Source organism: Micropterus dolomieu, linkage group LG04, assembly GCF_021292245.1.
Source record: "Micropterus dolomieu isolate WLL.071019.BEF.003 ecotype Adirondacks linkage group LG04, ASM2129224v1, whole genome shotgun sequence".
In the NCBI taxonomy this organism is placed as follows: domain Eukaryota; kingdom Metazoa; phylum Chordata; class Actinopteri; order Centrarchiformes; family Centrarchidae; genus Micropterus; species Micropterus dolomieu.
In genome coordinates this window covers 13,950,869-13,969,971 of record NC_060153.1, presented here as the reverse complement: position 1 = coordinate 13,969,971, position 19,103 = coordinate 13,950,869, and the positions used below count along the sequence as shown (strand labels likewise).

At 39.5% G+C, this 19,103-nt stretch overlaps 1 protein-coding gene across 2 annotated transcripts in view; it reads left to right on the top strand.

Moving 5' to 3' along the window:
- Positions 1 to 19,103, top strand: part of LOC123969743 (ankyrin-2-like) — a 70,643-nt gene that overhangs the window by 1,705 nt on the left and 49,835 nt on the right. For both annotated transcript variants that reach the window (XM_046047374.1, XM_046047375.1), the window contains exon 2: positions 16,265 to 16,366. In XM_046047374.1, coding sequence (XP_045903330.1) covers positions 16,265 to 16,366 — 102 coding nt within the window. The remainder of the gene's footprint in view (positions 1 to 16,264; positions 16,367 to 19,103) is intronic.

Below are 19,103 nucleotides of genomic sequence, written 5' to 3'. Positions count from 1 at the left end.
AGACCTAGGTGCAGTTTAGTAAATTGATACCCCGCTGTGCACGGGCTTATTAGGAAAAAATAAATCCCTACAGTCCATTTATTTATATCTGAGTCTGTCTTCATAAATGTAAGACATAAAACAGAAAATGCATGTTAAGTGTTACCATCTAGAAGTGATCATGTTTGTGTATTCAGAGAAAGTGAGTCAGGAGATGGTAGATGGCTGTTTCCTGTCTCAGTGCACTCTTTCAGGCTAATGTGATTTCAGTAATGGACTGTAGTGTTACATTGTAGTGCTACATACACACACACACACACACACACAGACACATACTTTAGTCTGTTCTTTTAGGGTGGGGCCGTTTAGCTCACATACTTGTTTGCAATCAGGAGTTTTTGTATCATCACAATTTATAAAATCTAAAGCACTGCTCAGACTGGTGTTTGTGTTCACAATGTTGTGAGCACATTCTGCAGACATGTGCATGTGTGTCTTCATCTGTGTTTATCTGGATGTGCTCTGTAAGGGAAGTACAAAAGAGACTCCTCCTTAATTTCCCACAAAAGTTGATTATTTCTGTTTTTTGGAAGCAAAAAAAAGAAAATAAAAAAAAAAAATAAAAGAAAAAAAGTCACATTTACAAGCCAATCTTTTTGCACAATTGGTACCATAATGTTTTAGCTCATGCCATTTACTGAGATGTTAGCAAACATTTGCCTAAATCCAGCAGATGTGCAGCCACATTCTCATTAATTTGGAGATGTGTTTCTGGCCAGTTGACAAATATAAGTCTAATATTCACTATAATTTTAGCTCTAGTTTGGGTCTCCCCCAGGCCTGTGAAAAGTATCTGTGTTGTTAGCTTGCTAGATATATTATTTTCTTCACAAGTTAGCTGCTTCTTTATCTGTCTGCAGTTTGGTACTGAGTACTGAGTGGTTTTATCAGAGTTTCTTTTTATTTAGCTGCTGTTTGAATTGGAGTTGAAGCAGTGGGACTGAAGTAACTGTGCATGAGTTGGGTGAGAAGTCTCTATGGGTTCATCACTGTGCATTACCCATTGTTCATTACATGTAGTCATTTCATTAATAGTTAATATAAAAAATATTGATTGACAGGACTTTAAAGGTACATGATTTTAGCTGTTCCAGTGGGTAAAATTGAATCTGCCTTCTTCTCAGTGTGTAATTGCATCTAGCCCTTTAGATAGTTTTGGTTTTATTTGTTGAGCACAACATAAAATGTCTTTCAAGAAACATTATGCTCTCAGGATAATCCACAGATCGTGATGTTGATGGTTGTTTCTTTGAACCACCTGTCTTTCCCTTGACAGACAATACCTTCCAATAAAACCTGTTTTACAGCAATGTCTGTGAAATAAACTCAGTTAGCACTTGTTTTTACAAGACAGAACAGAGCACTACAGATATAACAGATCCACGTGTGTGAGACAAAAAGAGAAAATGACAGAGGGACGCAATGTGATGTGAGGCTCTTCACGTGCAGGTCTAAAAATACTGCCTGTCTCTTGTGTGATTGTCCTGGAGAAAAATAGCTTCTTCCTAGCCAAGTGGCTGTGTGTCCATGTCTCTGTGCTCACTGAACCTGTGTCGCCGGGTATTCACTCACTGCTCTGGGTTGATGTTGAGTGATTTATTCTCGCAATCCACTCTCCCCTCTGTATGAACAATACAAAGACTGCGTCATAGTTTGTCAACCCTCCGCCTGTGCCAGTCCACTGTCCTATGGTTGAATAGTGGATGCATAAAAGCTCAGCTTGCCGAGATCACTTCATGACTGGATTTTATGTCCACTGTCGGATATTGATGATTGAACTCTTAGAACCTCCAGGCTTCAGTTGAGACATGCAAGTTTAAATCCTGCAGAATTTAAGGATATATAAGGAATTTGTTTATCTCCAAAGAGATGTCTGCATTTTAAATGTTCTGGCCCTTATATCTAGAAATGACTTGTGTTCAGGTCTAGACGATCTTGGCCTATTTCTTACTCAGCTTTGTTGGAAGATCCCTTTTCAAGTGAACTTACTGTGTCATCCCCTCTTTCCCTTCATTTTACTGTTCTTCTTGCAATCTGTTTTCTTTTCAGCTCTTCATCTATTTTCCTCCCCCAGAGCCGGCAAGCCCTCAGAATTGTCTCTTTACCCTAGATTTCTTCTTCTTCTTCTTATTTTGCTATCACTCCTGTACATCTCTCGTTTCCCTCCAAAATACCTCCCTCCCTTCACCCTCTCTTGCCCCCACACTCCTCCCTACCACCGGCCCCTACACGATCCTGATGTGCCAGGAGGTCAGATTTCACTGCAGCCTTTGACATTTTCATCTCTCTCTCCTCCGCCTCTCTGTCTGTGTCTCCTCTGCCTGCCTATTTGTCTGTCTCTCTTTCTCCACTGGGAGTGGTATGATGGGATTCTGGAAGAAGGGAGTCCTAATGGAGCCGTGGCCGTCATTACATTACCTCTGAGCAGCTACAGCCAAACACACACACACACACACACACTCACACACTCACATATAGTCAGAGCTGTCTTCCAGTGCCAATAGCAATGTTTGGCCAATTGGGGTCTCTGTGGGTGCAGTTGTTCAGGGTGTTATTTTCGTTATCTGTATAGAAATACTTTTAATAGCACAGTTCTTCTGTTTATGTAGATGGCAATGTAAATGTCTGTTTCTCATACCAATTAAGCCTTATTGAATTTGGAGTGAAAAAATGTGTATGGACATACACACACCCAAACACACTCACAACATTATATAGCTGTATTTACCAGAGCTGTTAGAGCACCTGCGTGGTTATAAGTGCTTCCTCAGAGACCAGTCAACCACTCCTGTACCTCTACTGATGGTTACACAAAGCCATTAAGAATTAATATTTATTTATATTTATAATAATATTTATTTATACCTTTTGCTAATTTGCATCATACCTGAATTTATATCTATTCTGTATTCTATTGACAAATTAACAATCTCCACTTAATTTAACATCAGCTTGAAAGCAAATGAAAACACAAATATTTTATTACATTTTGTTATTGTAAATACATTCAGGAGTCAAGGGGTTAAGTGTGGTCATGCTGTATGTGTGCTATGTACATTGATGTATATTAAGGCAACATCAAGTATAAAGTTACTTAGGTCTTCAACCAATTGTTATTTAATGTGTACAATTTCAGAAAATAGTTAAAAGGCCTCTTAATGCTGAGAGGTGAGATTGTAGATGGTAGATGTGAAATAATGAGTCAGTTCATCCATAAGTTGATCAAAAGAAAACAAATCTGTAACTATTTTGATAATGGATTTATTGTTTTAGTCATTTTTCAACCACAAATGGCGAGCATTCACTGGTTGCTGCTTCTGAAGTGTGGGGACTTTCTGCTTGTAGTGTGTTGAATATTTTGGGGTTTTGGTCGGACAAAACAGGCTGTTGGAATACATCTCATTGGGCTCCAAAAAATGCGAATGGAAGTGGAAGTTTCACTACTTTCTGACAATTGAATCATAATAATAATTGGCAGATTAATTCGCTATCATTAGCTGCAGCCCTAGATTGAATATTTTAGCTAACGAACACACCAAAACCCAAAGATATACAATTAACAGCCAAGCAAATTAGTAAATTACCAAAAGTGTTTTTTTGCCAAATGACTATTCAGATAATTTACTAATCATCTCAGTTTTTGTTATCTTCTATAGGGCTGCAACTAAAGATTATTTTCATTATCAATTAATCTGCTGATTATTTTCTCGATTTATCATTTTGTCTATAAACTGTTTGAAAATTGTGAAACGTGTCTCACTTTCTAGAACTCCCAGTAATGCCTTGTCTTGTTTACAATGATATAAAACAAAGAAGCAACAAATCATCACCTTTAAGGAGCTAGAACCAGCTAATTCTTGGTATTTCTGCTTGAAAAGTAAATCAAAGGATTATTTAATTACCCATGGGTAAATTCACCTCAGAGATTGACCATATTTGGCTTCAAAATACCAAGGAGCCATTTCGGTGACCAGCTCTGATGCAATATTCAAGCAAGAGTCATAATACATGGGTTTCGTATGAGGATCCATACTATGTCATGGTGATAGGGCGGTGAGAAAAGCATTAGTATTCCTGTCCACGATCCAGCATGTCTATATTTGGGTACAAACAGGGTCCTGACACTCTATATCTTTATTGGTCATCATGGTACAGTACCTCATAACTAGCTGGGGTGGCCTAGTTATATCTGACACCATCTCCCACTGGCCCATTTTTACATTGATGGATGTTTGAAGGGCAGAGAGCAGAGAGCATCACCCGATGAGTCATAGTCAGTCGTCATCATCATCATTGTGCTTCTCTTGTTTAGGTGAAAGGCTGTTCATCAAAAGAGCACAAACAAAGTTAAAAATTGACAAAGACAACTTATAAGGAGAGACAGTGAGAGCACATAATGCATAGAGATGATTGCATTAATTGGCCACAGCTGCAGGATATAAGGAAATAACCTAGACTATTGAAATGCATCCTCAATCAAGGAAGTATAAAGAATGATTTTGTCAATGATTGCATCTTTGGCCAGTCATGCTCTATAGAGGGCAGGTGCTTGTTTTTTTGACTAGGGGCAGCGGGAGGCATTTAGATGTCAATTATTCATTATGGCCTTATAACTTCCCGTCAGAACGAGGGAGAGAAAGGAGGGCGTGGTTGATGATCAATGGACTTCTCAGAAGCTCACCTCAAACACCTTCATGTAAGTGCGCTCTCTCTCGTCAGCTCCTTCTTAACCTTCCTCTCACGATCCATCTCTCCCCACTGCCCCCCATCGTGTTTGAGTTGAATAAGTGAAGGTTTCTCACAGGAAAACACATCAAAGCTTTTCGCTGTGTTGTTGGGAAAAGCATCGTTCACTTCACTGCGCTGAGACAAACGGACACAAACACACATGCATGTGCTTTTGTTACACGTTGAGGAAGATGCTGTGATGCAATTTGGAAAATCAGAAGGGTGCAGAATACCTTGTAAAAGCACCTTAATACCTGTTTTATGCCCACACTCTGATTATATCTAAATCTGGGGTTTGTGTTAGTTTTATTATGTACCACTTAGGCCTAACAATTAAAATGCTTTTTGTGCACTGACTCAAAATCATTATTTTGGTTTGGTTTTAGCCTAAAACGGAACTGAAAAGTGTGTCTGTTATTTAAATGTTTATACTTCAACTCACATCTGTTATTCAGTCTGAATCATTCTGTCTCTCTCACAGTGAAATATTATGTCTGTCTGACTAATTGTCTGCCTGGGTATTTTTCTCTCTCTCTGCATCTGACAGCATCACTCAGCATTCCTGGTATGACTGTGCTGCCGCGAATTTTAGGTCACCCGCTTCCATTATTCATTATACATTCATCTTGAAGGTGAAATCAGTTTCTGCCTCAATACCCTTAGTCATCTGACGCTGCATGAGATCAGCCCATTAGATGGAAAAACATTGTGCCAACATTTTAGCAATGCTAGCACATAAACTGTGGGTCAGAGTGGTAAAACAGAAATGGTGTTTCTCTGTGTACTGCAAATGCACGCAACGTTTGAGGGCTGTGGCTCTTCTTGTGGTCGTCTGGATATGAACGTCAGAATGTCAGATTTAAAGATAGGTTGACCATGACCATTTGGGGAGAAAAAAAAATTTATGAGTCAATTTGGGGTCTTTTGGCTAAAAAAATTGTTACTCTTTTTACTCGTTCTCACAATTCCAGCATAGCTATAGAATAGCTGATTTAGCCAATTAATGTCTCAATGGCTAGCTGAGTACTTTGTGATGTACAGTTCTGAACTCATAACCTGCATGCACATCTACTAGACCCTATGGCTTGATAAATTCCCCATGATCCTATACACTACAGGCTTCCTACCTATATATAGATACACTTCCTACAGTCTCAATAAAGTCCATAACACCCTGATACCAGGATCTTACTCACCACTGCAGTGGGATGGTATAGGTGGTGTATTTTCCATTGGACTCTACGCCTCTCTCTCATCTCGTTAACAGGAATGGCAAACTGACGTCATGCGTTCCCGAGGGACTTGGGCAGAACTTCAAAGAGGAAAAAAAGGAAAGCCATAAATTAGTATGACGGCCATTTCCAAGGCAGTGGGTATCATACCAGCTCTGCTATGTCACAGAGAAGCAGTGGATATTGGTTGTAGTTGCAGGCATTGCATTTTACTGATAGCTTTTTGAGATAACGCCTCATAAACCTGGCGTCAGTTGCGGGAAGTAAATAATGCATTTACGGACGTAATCGGTGCCTACTCTGCCTCGTAGTTTGCTTTGAAAAAGGGATGTCGGAGGTTTGTGGCCTAATGTAGCAAAAAGCAAAAGCTGCAAGCAATCAGATAATGTAGTGCTGCTGTCTGCCTGTAGGGCTGGTGTTTGTCTATCTGAGGAAGTGGGGAGGGCTGTTTATATGGTAGCAACATTGAAGGATGAGCTGCTGAAGCCGTGTTAGTGGTAAATCAGCTAAGTCGCAAATCAGATGTATCCATTTGTGTGTGTGCACATGTATCAGTGTGTGGATGCTTCAATTACAACAGGGTGTGGTCTTCTTGACTTTCTCCCTCTAGTCGTCTCTCTCTCTGGGCATATCATGTGACTGCATCAAGGTTATGTGTCCCATCTACTATCTCTCTCTTCCCTCTGTACTCATTTCAGCCCCCACTCGTCCCCACCCATGTCTCGGTGCCATTATTGTATCACTGTATTTGGGTGTGGTCCGATCTTTATTCTTCGCCGTCTGCTTCTTCCTCTTGCTATTAAATTTGAGTCTGTGTGATTTGGCTTTTTGAGAGACAGAGAGTTGCGTTGTGTACTTTATGGCTTTAACCTTTCCTAAGCTGTAAAATAGGCCGCAAAAATGACTTGAAATTTAAATCAAATCTGTGGGCCAATGCATTACTGTCTCTGCCATGTGTTATGTTCATTTTGTTGTGTGTTTACATAAGGCATACATAATTTATGGACTAGCAATTTAGTCATTACCAATATTTACACTATCCTACTGATAGCACTATTAAGGAATGAAAAGCATTTGTCCTTATTGATTTTGTTGTTTGTTGTGTTTGTCACATATCTTATTCCTGTCATGAAGCTTCAAAAACCTTAAAAGGCTCTGCGGTTCGTCTGTAGACTGCACTGGAAACTATGTTTATTTGAACATACAGTTTTTGGAATCAGGCAGGTAGTAAAGCTGTATTTTCTCTTGTTACAGTCATGTGATACAGGGTTCAGCTGCAGTTTAAAATCAATATCCTGAAGTGTGTGTGTGTGTGTGTGTGTGTGTGTGTGTGTGTGTGTGTGTATTCTGAGCCTGAGTGTAGGCACTGCAGACTCCTGTCGTTGTCTTGAGTAAAGATTGTATGAAAAAATCATCCCCTCAGGTTTCTGGATGTTCAATCTTTATTATGAAGCCATGGTCTGAAACATTCTCAAACATATTGTACTTAGTTAGATTAGAAGATCTACCACTGTCATGTCTGGGCATTAGATGTAGAGCTAGAGCTAACTTAATTAGCTTTGCATAAAGATTAAAATCAGAAACAATTAGCCCAGCACTGTCCAAAGCTCCAAAATACACAAAGTGAAATGTAAAAAGGACAAGGTGAGGTTTTACAGAAAGTTAAGCTATTTACTGGAACAATTTCTCCTCAGTCTTCTCTTTAATTCTCTTCTATTATTTTAAGCCTTGACATCTCGTAGAACAACATTTCTCAACTAAAGGGGTAAGTTAATTTAACTGTTTAGACCTCACAATTCTTTTGAAAGGAATGTGTTCAATTTGTAATGGAAAATTTATTAAAGCATTGAAAGTAGTTGGGTCTCTTTGATTTCGTCTTCCAGTCCACTTTTTAAAAAGCAAAGCAAAATCTGCCTCTTGTATAGTGGGATTTAGGCCTTCTACTGTATCACCGTACATGTCACTCGCACACTTGCCTGGTTAACATAAGCATAATGCATCTCTTATACCAAACCGGTGGAAGTACTAATGAAAACTAGCATTTCTCAGCGAGGAGCAGTTGGGAGGTGGTTGAAAATTGTGGTCATGAAAAATGTAATAGCTTCTAGAAGAGTCATCTTAAACAGAAAGATCCTCCCTCCATTAAATCTCAGATGCATTATATGCTGCCAGACACTCATCACTGGCAGAACTCCACTAGTCAGCACTGTGGCTCCATTAGCAGGCAGACAAATCATCAACAACAACAACAGCAGCAGCAATACAAAAACAACCATAGAAATAACAGCAAAAACAAATACAGGCTTCCAGGAACAGAAAGAGACAAAGAAAGCAGTGGTTTTATATGTTTTAGCTCATTTACAGCTAACTATGTTCCAAGGTATATTATATAATTGATTAATGTCTTTTTCCTACTTCCCAGGCTGCCACTGGCTAATTTGAGTTCATGTCAGTGTGGTATGAAAATAAACTTGCAGAAACAAGCAAGTTGCACATAGGCAATCCATCACACTGAAGGTTTTATTTATTTATTTGTTTATTGTCAAAGTTACATATCCTTTTGCTTGGTAATGGAGTTGAGAGCAAGCACTGAATACAGAAATGTTCATTATGTATACGCAAAAGCACAAAGATGAAGAATAAACATGAACGTTGTGAAACTTCAGTTCATTTGGTAATTCCTCGTACTAAAAAGGTTGCAAGCAGCTCTTTGCATATCCATACATGTAAATGTGTTGACACACTAAACCTGCGCACACGTCCACTCACAACTTGAAGCACATTAACAGGCGCGGGCAGGGATATGTGTGCCTGTCTCTGCATCTCCCATATCTGTCTATCACAGAGTCCTAATGGGCCATATAAAAGCCTTTGGATCTATAAAATGAAAAGCAGAGCATTAACCCCCTCCCCCTGTACGAGATCCACCAAAACCAATAGAAATAACAGCTCGCATCAGCTTTCTCTGGAGCCCCCCCCCCTCCTTCAGTGTAATCTGACTCCTAAATGGACACACTCATTCACACACACACACACTTCTTTAGTTCATTGTGTATTCTTGTAATCCTTGTTATCTGGCATGAGTGATGGAAAGGATCAATACAGGTCGTTGATGAGCCTTTGCTGATGCATAGACACTGAAAAAGTTAGTAGAATAGTACTAATAAAGGTATATTGTGCACACACACACACACACACACACACACACACACACACACACACACACACACACACACACACACACACACACACACACACACACACACACACACACACACACACACACAATAACAATATTGCAGTAGGAACACTGTTTCAGGCTCAACTAACATGCTGATCAATAACATTATGGATTCTGTCGGTTAAATCTGAAACCCAAGACGTCCCGCAATACAGTAGCTGTCACTTTCAGATGTTTAGATTTCCTTGCATTGTACGGCATACTGTATGTCATTGGGGAAAGTTTTCTTTCTGTTTTACTTTTGAGCACCTTAACGATTAGACAAATATATATAATATGCACATAGTTAACTGTTCCTAGAATGCTAGATATAAAACACAAAAAGACCAGGTCAAAAACATCAAGTAATGTCAAGTACTGAAAGACTGGGACATAAAGACACAAGACATGGACTCGTGGAAATAGCAGATACTGGTATAAATCATTGCAAGTTATTTTAAGACTCTGTTATTGTCCCTTTTAAGCACACTAACACTTTTTACTTTTCAAATCACTGTTGAAAAGAGTTTTTAGGCTGTGTTGTTTTAGGCAGACCCAGGAGGAGACACAGAGCAGGAGGAGTAAAGATAACGTCTTTATTGAGAAAGCGATTGTTGATAAAGATCTTGATATATCGACAAAAAGCTAGCTCTGAAGATTTATTTTGTTTTGAATGCCAGTGTCATAGAATAATGATGCAATAATCTGAAGTAGGAATTTATTCCTTTGTCCAAATCTTTTTTTACAGTCATCATCACCGTTTTTTTCTTGTATTTATTTTGTTAAATCAAAGAGCCATAGATGTTTCCTAAGGGGAAACAAACCTTGTTCTCTGTTTTACCAGCAGAGAGTGCTAAAGGAGCAGAGCACGTCCACAGAAATATACAGGAAAACAGGATCATAATGGAACTGAATGAAGCATTCAGGCTGTATGCACCATCTTAGAACATTTTAGACAGCATTATAGTGTAGGGTGATTCAGCAGATCTGTCTCATTCATGATTACTAGTAGAACGAGATGCTGCTGATGTTGCTGTTGTTGTTGTTGACTGAGTCTGAAAACATATCAGGCAAATGTGTGAACAGAAATAGAGGTGTGAGATAGTGCCCCTGTCCCTGGTGCTGAAATGTCAAACTCCTAACATTAGCTGCATTGACAGAGAGAGACCTTGACACCCGTCTGCTGGCGCACACACACACACACACACACACACACACACACACACACACACACACACACACACACACACACACACACACACACACACACACACACACACACACAAGCTGTCAAATCATATTCCATCAGCCACCAGTACCGGCATTGCAGTGCAGTTGAGATCCAGACCGACCCACTTTCCCCCATGCAGGGGGAAGTCTGTAACTTGCAGGTCACTGGGAGCCACTGTTCTGTGCTCACTTGTCCCCCTCCGGACCGGGTGGTGTGGCCCGTCTTCTCTGCTTGCTCACAGGCGGACAGCCTGTACCCAAGTTCACCCTGTTCCTCTTCCTCCCCACTCTTCTTTTCTCTTCCTTGGAGCTGCCCCTCTTTTTAATGCCGTTTCAATTTATTTAATCAACTGTTTTATATCTATGTCCGCTTTTTGTCCCCTAAGACCTAATTTCCCCCACTTTCCACTGTATTGTCTTCTTTTTGCATAGTAGAAATGTTTTATTTTTGCAGATATCAAACTGCTGTTGATCACTGTCATATGGCATACCCACTCACACTTATTCATCAGATGGGAGGGAAGTGTACAAATACTCTAACATCTCAAAAAGCTAAGCCTTTAACTTTACCCAGGAAATAAACAGAAAAAGACGGAAAATAATGTGATTGTTCGTTGGATATGTTGGATTCATGTTTAGGTAAACTGGCACATGTGGAAACTCAACTACTTGTGCGAAATTTACCAACTACAGTTTACGGTGCTAAAATTTCAACTAATTTAACTTTTGGTTGGTTGAACCCTTGCAAATACACAACAGTTGGATTTCTGTCTTGGTGTTCTTTTAAGGCACTCTGTGTCACATGTGTACATGATTATAGCTTCTTCAAACTTATTGTGTTGTAAAAGGTTTGTGACAGTCCAAGAAAATCCTTTCATCCCATTTATGTCAGGGTCCGATGGTCTGACACAACCACTGGGGGGCACCAATAGAAGACTATTCCACGCAAAATGGCTTTAATACTCACTTGATTTGCCCTATCTGCAGCTCCCCCACTTTAATCCATCCCATGTCCTCTCCACATCCATTAACCTTCCTTTCTCCTCATGTGTCGCTCTTTTCCTCAGGATAAACTGCATTTTCACTGCAGTAGTGAGTGAGAATAAGTGTGGCTGTTGCAGTCAGCTGGCTGTTGGCATGCAGCTTTCCTAAACCCCTTACACAAAAAAAACCCTTTCCTGTGACTGTAGCTCACATGCCGGTTTTGTGTGTGTGTGTGTGTGTGTGTGTGTGTGTGTGTGTGTGTGTGTGTGTGTGTGTGTGTGCGCGCGCGCGTGTGTGTGCGCGCGCGCACACGCACACGCACAAAACACATTTTGTAGACATCTGTTCACATGCAGTAGGGTTTCCATCACATCTGGATTGGGTCATTCCCTGTGTGTGTGTGTGTGGGTACATGTAGTGACTCTTACTCTCATCAGTCAGCCCTTTTCAGTCATCATCTCCCTCCCTCATGTCTGGACACATGAATGTGAATGGTTCATTATCAATTGGCATATATAGATGTGTGGACTTCTGAGGGTTTGTGTGAGAATTTTAAAATCCAGTAGCTGTTTCCTGGGCTGAAATGGAGGGACAACGAAGAGAAAGAAGACTGAAGAGAAGAAAATAGAACAATTGAAGAGGAGGGGGATGCAAGGGGAGAAATAGTCAGTAGCTGTTTATTTCCAGAGTCAGTTTAAAGACAGGATCATTTTTGGAGCCAATCCAAGGATTTAATTTTTTATTGCATTTTCAGTTGAGGACTTCAGACGGATATTACTTTAATGGTGGATTAATTTTAATCATTTGGGATATAACCAGAAACTTTCTTATAAATTTACTTTTTTTTCATGTGACTTAGCACAGTGTTAACAATAGATTTAATTACTTTTTATAATTCATACAGTAGAACTCAGCTTTTTGGCATCTGCAAAGGTTTAAAGTGTTAGTTGAGTACGCATGAAAGTTGGCAAAGTGGAACTGAAGCACCTACTGAAACAATTTTTGAGAAAGTGAAGTCATGGCCCATGCTGCTGCCCACCTGAAGAAAGCTCGTGAGCTTGAGCAAAATCCAGAGTACAGAGCTCTACAGAAAGCCAGGGAGAGGAGGAGGCGGCAGCGTGAGAGAGCTGAGCGAAAGCGTCTGGTAAAACTCACAAAATCATTTTCACAAATTTGTGTCATGCTCATTACCATTTTGATTTCCTCCACACACATGCTCTTTTGAGGTTAAGAGTATACTGTTAGCATTAGTTTTAGGATGCTGCGTGTGAGAGTGAGTAGTAGGGGTTGCACAGAAGCAGATGTGGTTGGCTGTACACTGTGCTGTGGTTTGCTGTCCTGCTGTCTCAGAAATAGAAATTATTTAAATTATAGATAGATAGTAAAGGTAATAATCTACCAATGGGTTACAACTGCATTAAATGTCAATCCAACAACAAAATTACATTTGTATAAATTACATTTGTATGGACCGATGCCGGTGCATACCATTGATTATCCGTTCTAAATTTACAATGGCCTTCCTCTGTATAGCCTCAGTACAATTAACCAGGAAACAGAGAAGCAGACAATTAAACACAAATGTCCAGCAAGAACTAAAAACACTGCAGCAAGTGCAACAAGGATTATTAGGCTTTTTATAAGAAATAACTGTAGTAACCTGTAATACTGTAATAACCCCCCAACTGTCACTTTAGTAGTGTTAGAATAGTAGAATAAAACATCACCAGAGCAGACAACACAGAGATGTATTAACAATATAAACTCCACAGCAGCTGCAGCCACAAACACACCTTAAAGTAAAGAGTAATCCACCGGGTGGACAGCCATAAGTACATAAGTACAATCCATTTACCAGTTTTTGCTGCAGCTGCTGATTTAACACTTTTCTTTAGATCCATTCTCACACAGTTTATCACCTGAGCTGACTACCCCAAGCATCTTTGGATAAAATAAATATCGGGTTCCGTTGCATTATTTTTGCTTTCCCAAAAAACGGATTTGGACTCTGGTACATCTCTAGTAGTAGTTACTTTGAAAAATGACTTTTGAATAGATCAAGCCGCCTAATTTTTACTGCCACACACTCAAGTTACTTTATCTGGATCAAACCTGTGTTTGATAGCACTTGTGCTCGTCAAATGAATATTGTGTGAGTGTATCTGGCTTCATAATACAGGTCATGACAGTGGTAAAAATAATGACCATAATTAGCCTTGTGTGCACATAATTGCAGCAGCTAATGTGATGTTTATGAAACTGAGTAGAGTTCTGATGATCCTCAGAGTACAGTGTATAATCCAGTATCCTCCTTTCATGACTGACTGCAGTTAAAATCCTGTGTGTGTTTTCTTGGCAGAGAGACTGAAAAAACAGCGAAAGCAGAAGTCACTAAAAACATACTGCAACACAGACTGACATGTGTGCCTTCTGTGTACTTCTGGATCCTGTATAATGCTGCTGGTTTGGTTACCTGTTTGCATGTCTGTTATGAACAAGTATCTGGAATATTCTGCCTTAGTGCCTTAAAAACACATGCTCAGATGAAATCCCATGCACACAGGTTAAGCAAGTTTTCTGAACCATGTCTACACATAATTTTCTACATTCCCCTAATGAAGAACAATGTGTCCTGCGTAAGGATATAAGTTACTGAAATTTGATCTGAGTACTGCATTCAGGCTGGACTTCTATAACTCCATCATGCCCCTCTACTTTCCTGGAGAGCACCATAGGCCATGCGGTCTACAGCCTAACTCAAACCCAGCTGTCATGCACCCCACCCTGGGTACACGCAGCAAGGGGTTCTTGTCTTCATTGAGGAGAGGGTCTGGAATAGTAAAAATAGCCAAGGCGGGAGAGACACTGAGGGTTAAATGTTTATGGCTGTAGTTGGTATCCTACAGAGAGAGAGGAGCGCTAGAGGAAGTGCGAACAGGACTGGGCCTTGGCTAGGCTGAGCTCACACACTAAGGCAGAGGTATTTAAGCCGGAGGAGTTTTTTCTGGCCAAAGGATAGAAGGCCATAGAGAGTGGAAAGAGGTGTGGTGAATAATAGTGAAGTAAGTGAGATTTGGACGGAAAACATGGACATATTTAATGGATTGTAAGATTGATCGATGCCGCTTAACGTCCGGAGAGTGGACTGGAGAGGCTTTTAGCTAAGGTCGCAAAGTGAGAAACTATGAGGATTGGACATCTGCTTATAATATAATACCATACAGTGAGTGAAGCGAGTGAAAAAAGGCCTCAGTTTTCAAGTATAGCTGGGAAATTACCAAATGATTTGGATGGTAACCATGGGTAATGCAGCAATGTGTAAGGCCTGTGGATCAGATAAAGCTTTAAAGACCAGTGGGAGTGACAACGATTCAAACCATCACAGTGACTTCTACGGAGCAGCTGACTCTGGATCTGAAGTTGATGATTCGCTGGTAAGAGGTGGAGAGAGAAACATAGCTGGTCATCACCGTTCGTCTTGTCTGTTACACGTGTTGCACTGAGGAAGTGTTCAAGAAAACATTTTGTGACAGTCTCTTTGCTGCTGGTGTGTGTGTGTGTGTGTGTGTGTTTGACTGATACCTTACCATTTTGACGCCACTAAAACGAGGTTAAAACCTTGTCAACAATCTTTCAGATCAATACAGCTAATGGTCCTTTGCAAAAGTAGTGTGTCATTCATGTAGCAGAATAGAAGCCCCATACATTTTGGCGAGTAATATATTTGTAAATGTTCATTGTTAGTCAGTTAATCGATAAGATGATAGACTAACAACCTATCAACTATTTTTTGATTATTGATTTATTGTATAATCATCATTCAAGCTAAAAATGCACATTCACAAAAACATTCCCTTCTTTTCACTTTTTTCAGATGTGTGTCTTTTCTGCTTTTCTTTGTCTTACTGGGGTTTCAATTAGGTGACAGTAACTCAGGCTTTAGGACTTTTTATGTGCGTTTGTAACAATTTTCTGACACTTTGATAGACCAAATCAATAACTGATTAATAGAAAAAATAACATGACATCTTTAATAATAAAAATATTTGTTATTTGCAGCTCTTAATATATCAGCAGAATTAATATTAATATTATTGGTTGATATTGACTTATACACTCCTACTATATTGCTACGGTCTGCTTTGATAATGAGATTAACTGTTCAGCTGTAAAGCATCCTCCCTGAGTATATGTTGTCAACATTTCTGGAGGAGTTCAGTGTTGAAATTAAATTAAATTAATTCACTACATACACATTAATGCAGTAAAACATAGAGCAATGGTGTGTGTGTGTGTTGCAGCTGTTTGTGCAGCCTTGAAGTCTGGTGGTTAAATTTAGAATAGCCCACTCTGACAAATCTAACTATTGATACAAGGAGGATGTCTGGCTTCCATAAAACCATAAAACCCTTTCTGAACCCTTTATATTAGCTTTTTAAATCAAATAAACTCCTGTCATGCACAGCAATAACAAGCTACATCCATCTTTCTAAATTGACTTGACTTTTTTTCATGCAGATGTGTATGTAAACAGAACTAAGCCCAAAAAAATTGGGGTTTAAAATTCACTTGTAAATAATAAGATTAAAGAATAATCTGAAATATTTTTTGATTTAGTGTATGTACTGGGTAACAAACTGTTGTTTTATATACAAAATATTTTTTGTATAATAAATACAGTCTGACCTAAATATTTTCTGAACCAACTCTTACTGTTACCGTTATACATCATCCATGTCTAACATAAATACAGAAAGTAGAGCTAAAACTTAAAAACATGCTTATATTCCTGGTCCTAACATTAGCCTCTTTCCTCTCTTCATCGGTCTAGTCCGACAGTAACACCAGTTTCCTGCGGGCTGCCAGAGCGGGGAACATTGACAAAGTCCTCGACTACCTGAAAAATGGAGTAGATATCAGCACCTGTAACCAGGTAAGGAAACTTGTTACCCGTATCAACTAAGGCTACATTGAGCATCTGGTGCCTGACGTTTCTGTTAAGATGTATGATGTGCATTGTTTTTCCTGTTATCTTTGCAAATGCACCGCTACACTTCAGTAGCTACATGTAAATGTCAGAGTGAACTTTCTATAATGTCCATTCATTACTTAAATGCTAGAGAGAACACGGAATATGTAGTTTTATAACTAATGTGTTTGGATGAAAAAAATATGTATACATTTGAAGCTTTGTGTAGTGAGACCCATTTTATTCTCCACACTATGTGTACACTGACTGTTCCAGTAGAAAGGCTGAAAATGTATACATTATTTATGATGTATACATCATATGGTGGAAACCTGTTTTTTTTTTTTCACGATGTCTTGAAACAGATGATATTTACTGCATAGTTTTGATATAGTCAGGTCTTATTTGCATTATATTGACATTATGGAAATATGGAAATATTATCGAACATACTGGTGCAGGGTCATCTAACTTTAACTGTCACGAAACAGCTACAGACCAATTAATTTCCATTTTTAAATGGTAGGTGTTAACTTATTAATTAACAATTATAGATTGTTAGTTTCTTGCAAATTGCAAATATCCACAGGCTTAGCAACAAAATGTATTAGAGGACAATGTAGGGTCACAAAGTCATTGAAGGATTTAGTCTTAAGCGTTAAGCTTTGACTTAAGGAAATATAATAATAGTTGTCATCCGTTGTCTAGATTTGGTCAGCAAAAATATATTTTAGTCTAGGAAAACTAAATCTAGTTTTTCTAATGGTTCATCGTACATTTAATTATGCTAGTAAGATACAGCACATACATTACATGTTACTGTCATAGCAACAGGTCAAAGCTGTTAACTGCTCTGTCTGTCTGTCTGTCAAACCAGTGGATTCTAACCCTCACTCTGCTGTGTCACGGTGGCATCACACAATTGAACTAGGTCAGCGCATACCTTAACCTGCCATGCGGCAATCACAAGATCATAACCACCCTCACAGTCCTCTTTTCTACATGGCCACACCCTCTAATCTCAGCTGTATTTGACAGATCTATGTCCCTCTGACAGCTGTTCTTCCCCCCCCCCCCCCCCCATATCCACCCCACCCACATTCTACAGAGGAGGAGTGATTGGGGGTGGTGCAAAATCCTTTCCCCCTAGAGCCTCCATTCCTGTCTATGTCAGTATTATTTACAGTAGTCACAAGGTAGCTTAATGGAGCATGGGGAGTGTGGCTGTGTGTATGTTGTAATTGGCTGGCAGACAGGAAGTGGCAACTGGCCACCCATAGCTCTACTACTTGTTGCCATGGGCACCATGGGTTTTGTCCACAAAGAAGCCTGACTATTTATGCCTGTGATTCTACACTCTCACACACGCGCACACACACACACACACACACACACACACACACACACACACACACACACACACACACAGCTCCCTCTCTGCAACAGGAGAGCCCTGCCCTTCATACTATCTGTCAAGGGTCAGATGATCACATTTGAGCCCTTGTCAGGTGACCAAAGATGCAAGTGACATTTCATATAAATCCCAGATAATGCAGTAGATGTCATTTTATTTGGATGTCACAAGTGATAAATACCGCTCAGCTAATATGACCTTACCCATAAGCAGTTAACTGTAGTTCATTTTATTGTTTACACATGAAAACATACACTGACAAAGGTGTTATTGTCAATGGCCACATTGAAATTTACATTAGGCTACATGAATGTAAATTAACGTGTGCATGTTCCAGTTTGTGTCTATGCCTGTGTTTCTGACTACACATCCTTAAATGCATGGACCAGTTTACACACATTCTTACAAGTCCAGTACAGACCCACAGTGGTGCTATATCTGATTATCAGTTGTCTGAAGCTTCATCAAACTACCCTTGTTCAGACTGCAGACAGAATGTTATCATGGTCACATGGTTATGGCTCCAGTATCACAGCTTATTCGGAAACTGTTTACAGCTAGAAGTCATACCCTCACTTCATATTTGAGATCTTTCAGTGGAAGGATGTGGTCAAACTAAAAGTTACTTTCTGGTGAACGTGTATGATTGTACATAGTACTGACGAGTGTCCGCTGGATGTTATGATTTCCACAACCACCACAGTGATAGAAGAGGACCATTCAAAAGTATTATGTTACCCGTGATTAGCAGCAACATCTCTCTCAGGGAAATGAGTGGACCGGAATCATATCAGTGGAAAAGCACTCCACACAATTACAGGACCATTATCTATAAGAGTATGGTCAGCATTGCAGTCAGTAGAGTCAGAGCTGTGTTGATAAGAGCACCAATAGACAAAGTTCAAACCGTGAGGCCTGGTTAACTGGAAATAACAATCAATTCATCTGAAGTCACTTTAAAATTAAGGAACCTGCATATTGTACAAAACAGCTATTTGCAAATATCAGCACAGTGTTATCACTTAACGCTGTTTGTAATAGCACAGGTCATGGGGGAATAACATCCTATTTTCACAATTGTTAGTGTGTGTTACAGTATAAACCTCCACATTATAAATTGTTATTTTCTGTAATGTGATCAGATATCATCCAGGAAATGTATCCGTAAATGAATAGTATAGTAGATGTAATATTATCAGTGGTTTCAGTGGAGACGCTGGAACGTCACACATGAATTTTGAGTGTTGCCCTTGGTGATGTGTCTGTTCAAGTTAGTTAAAGAGAGGG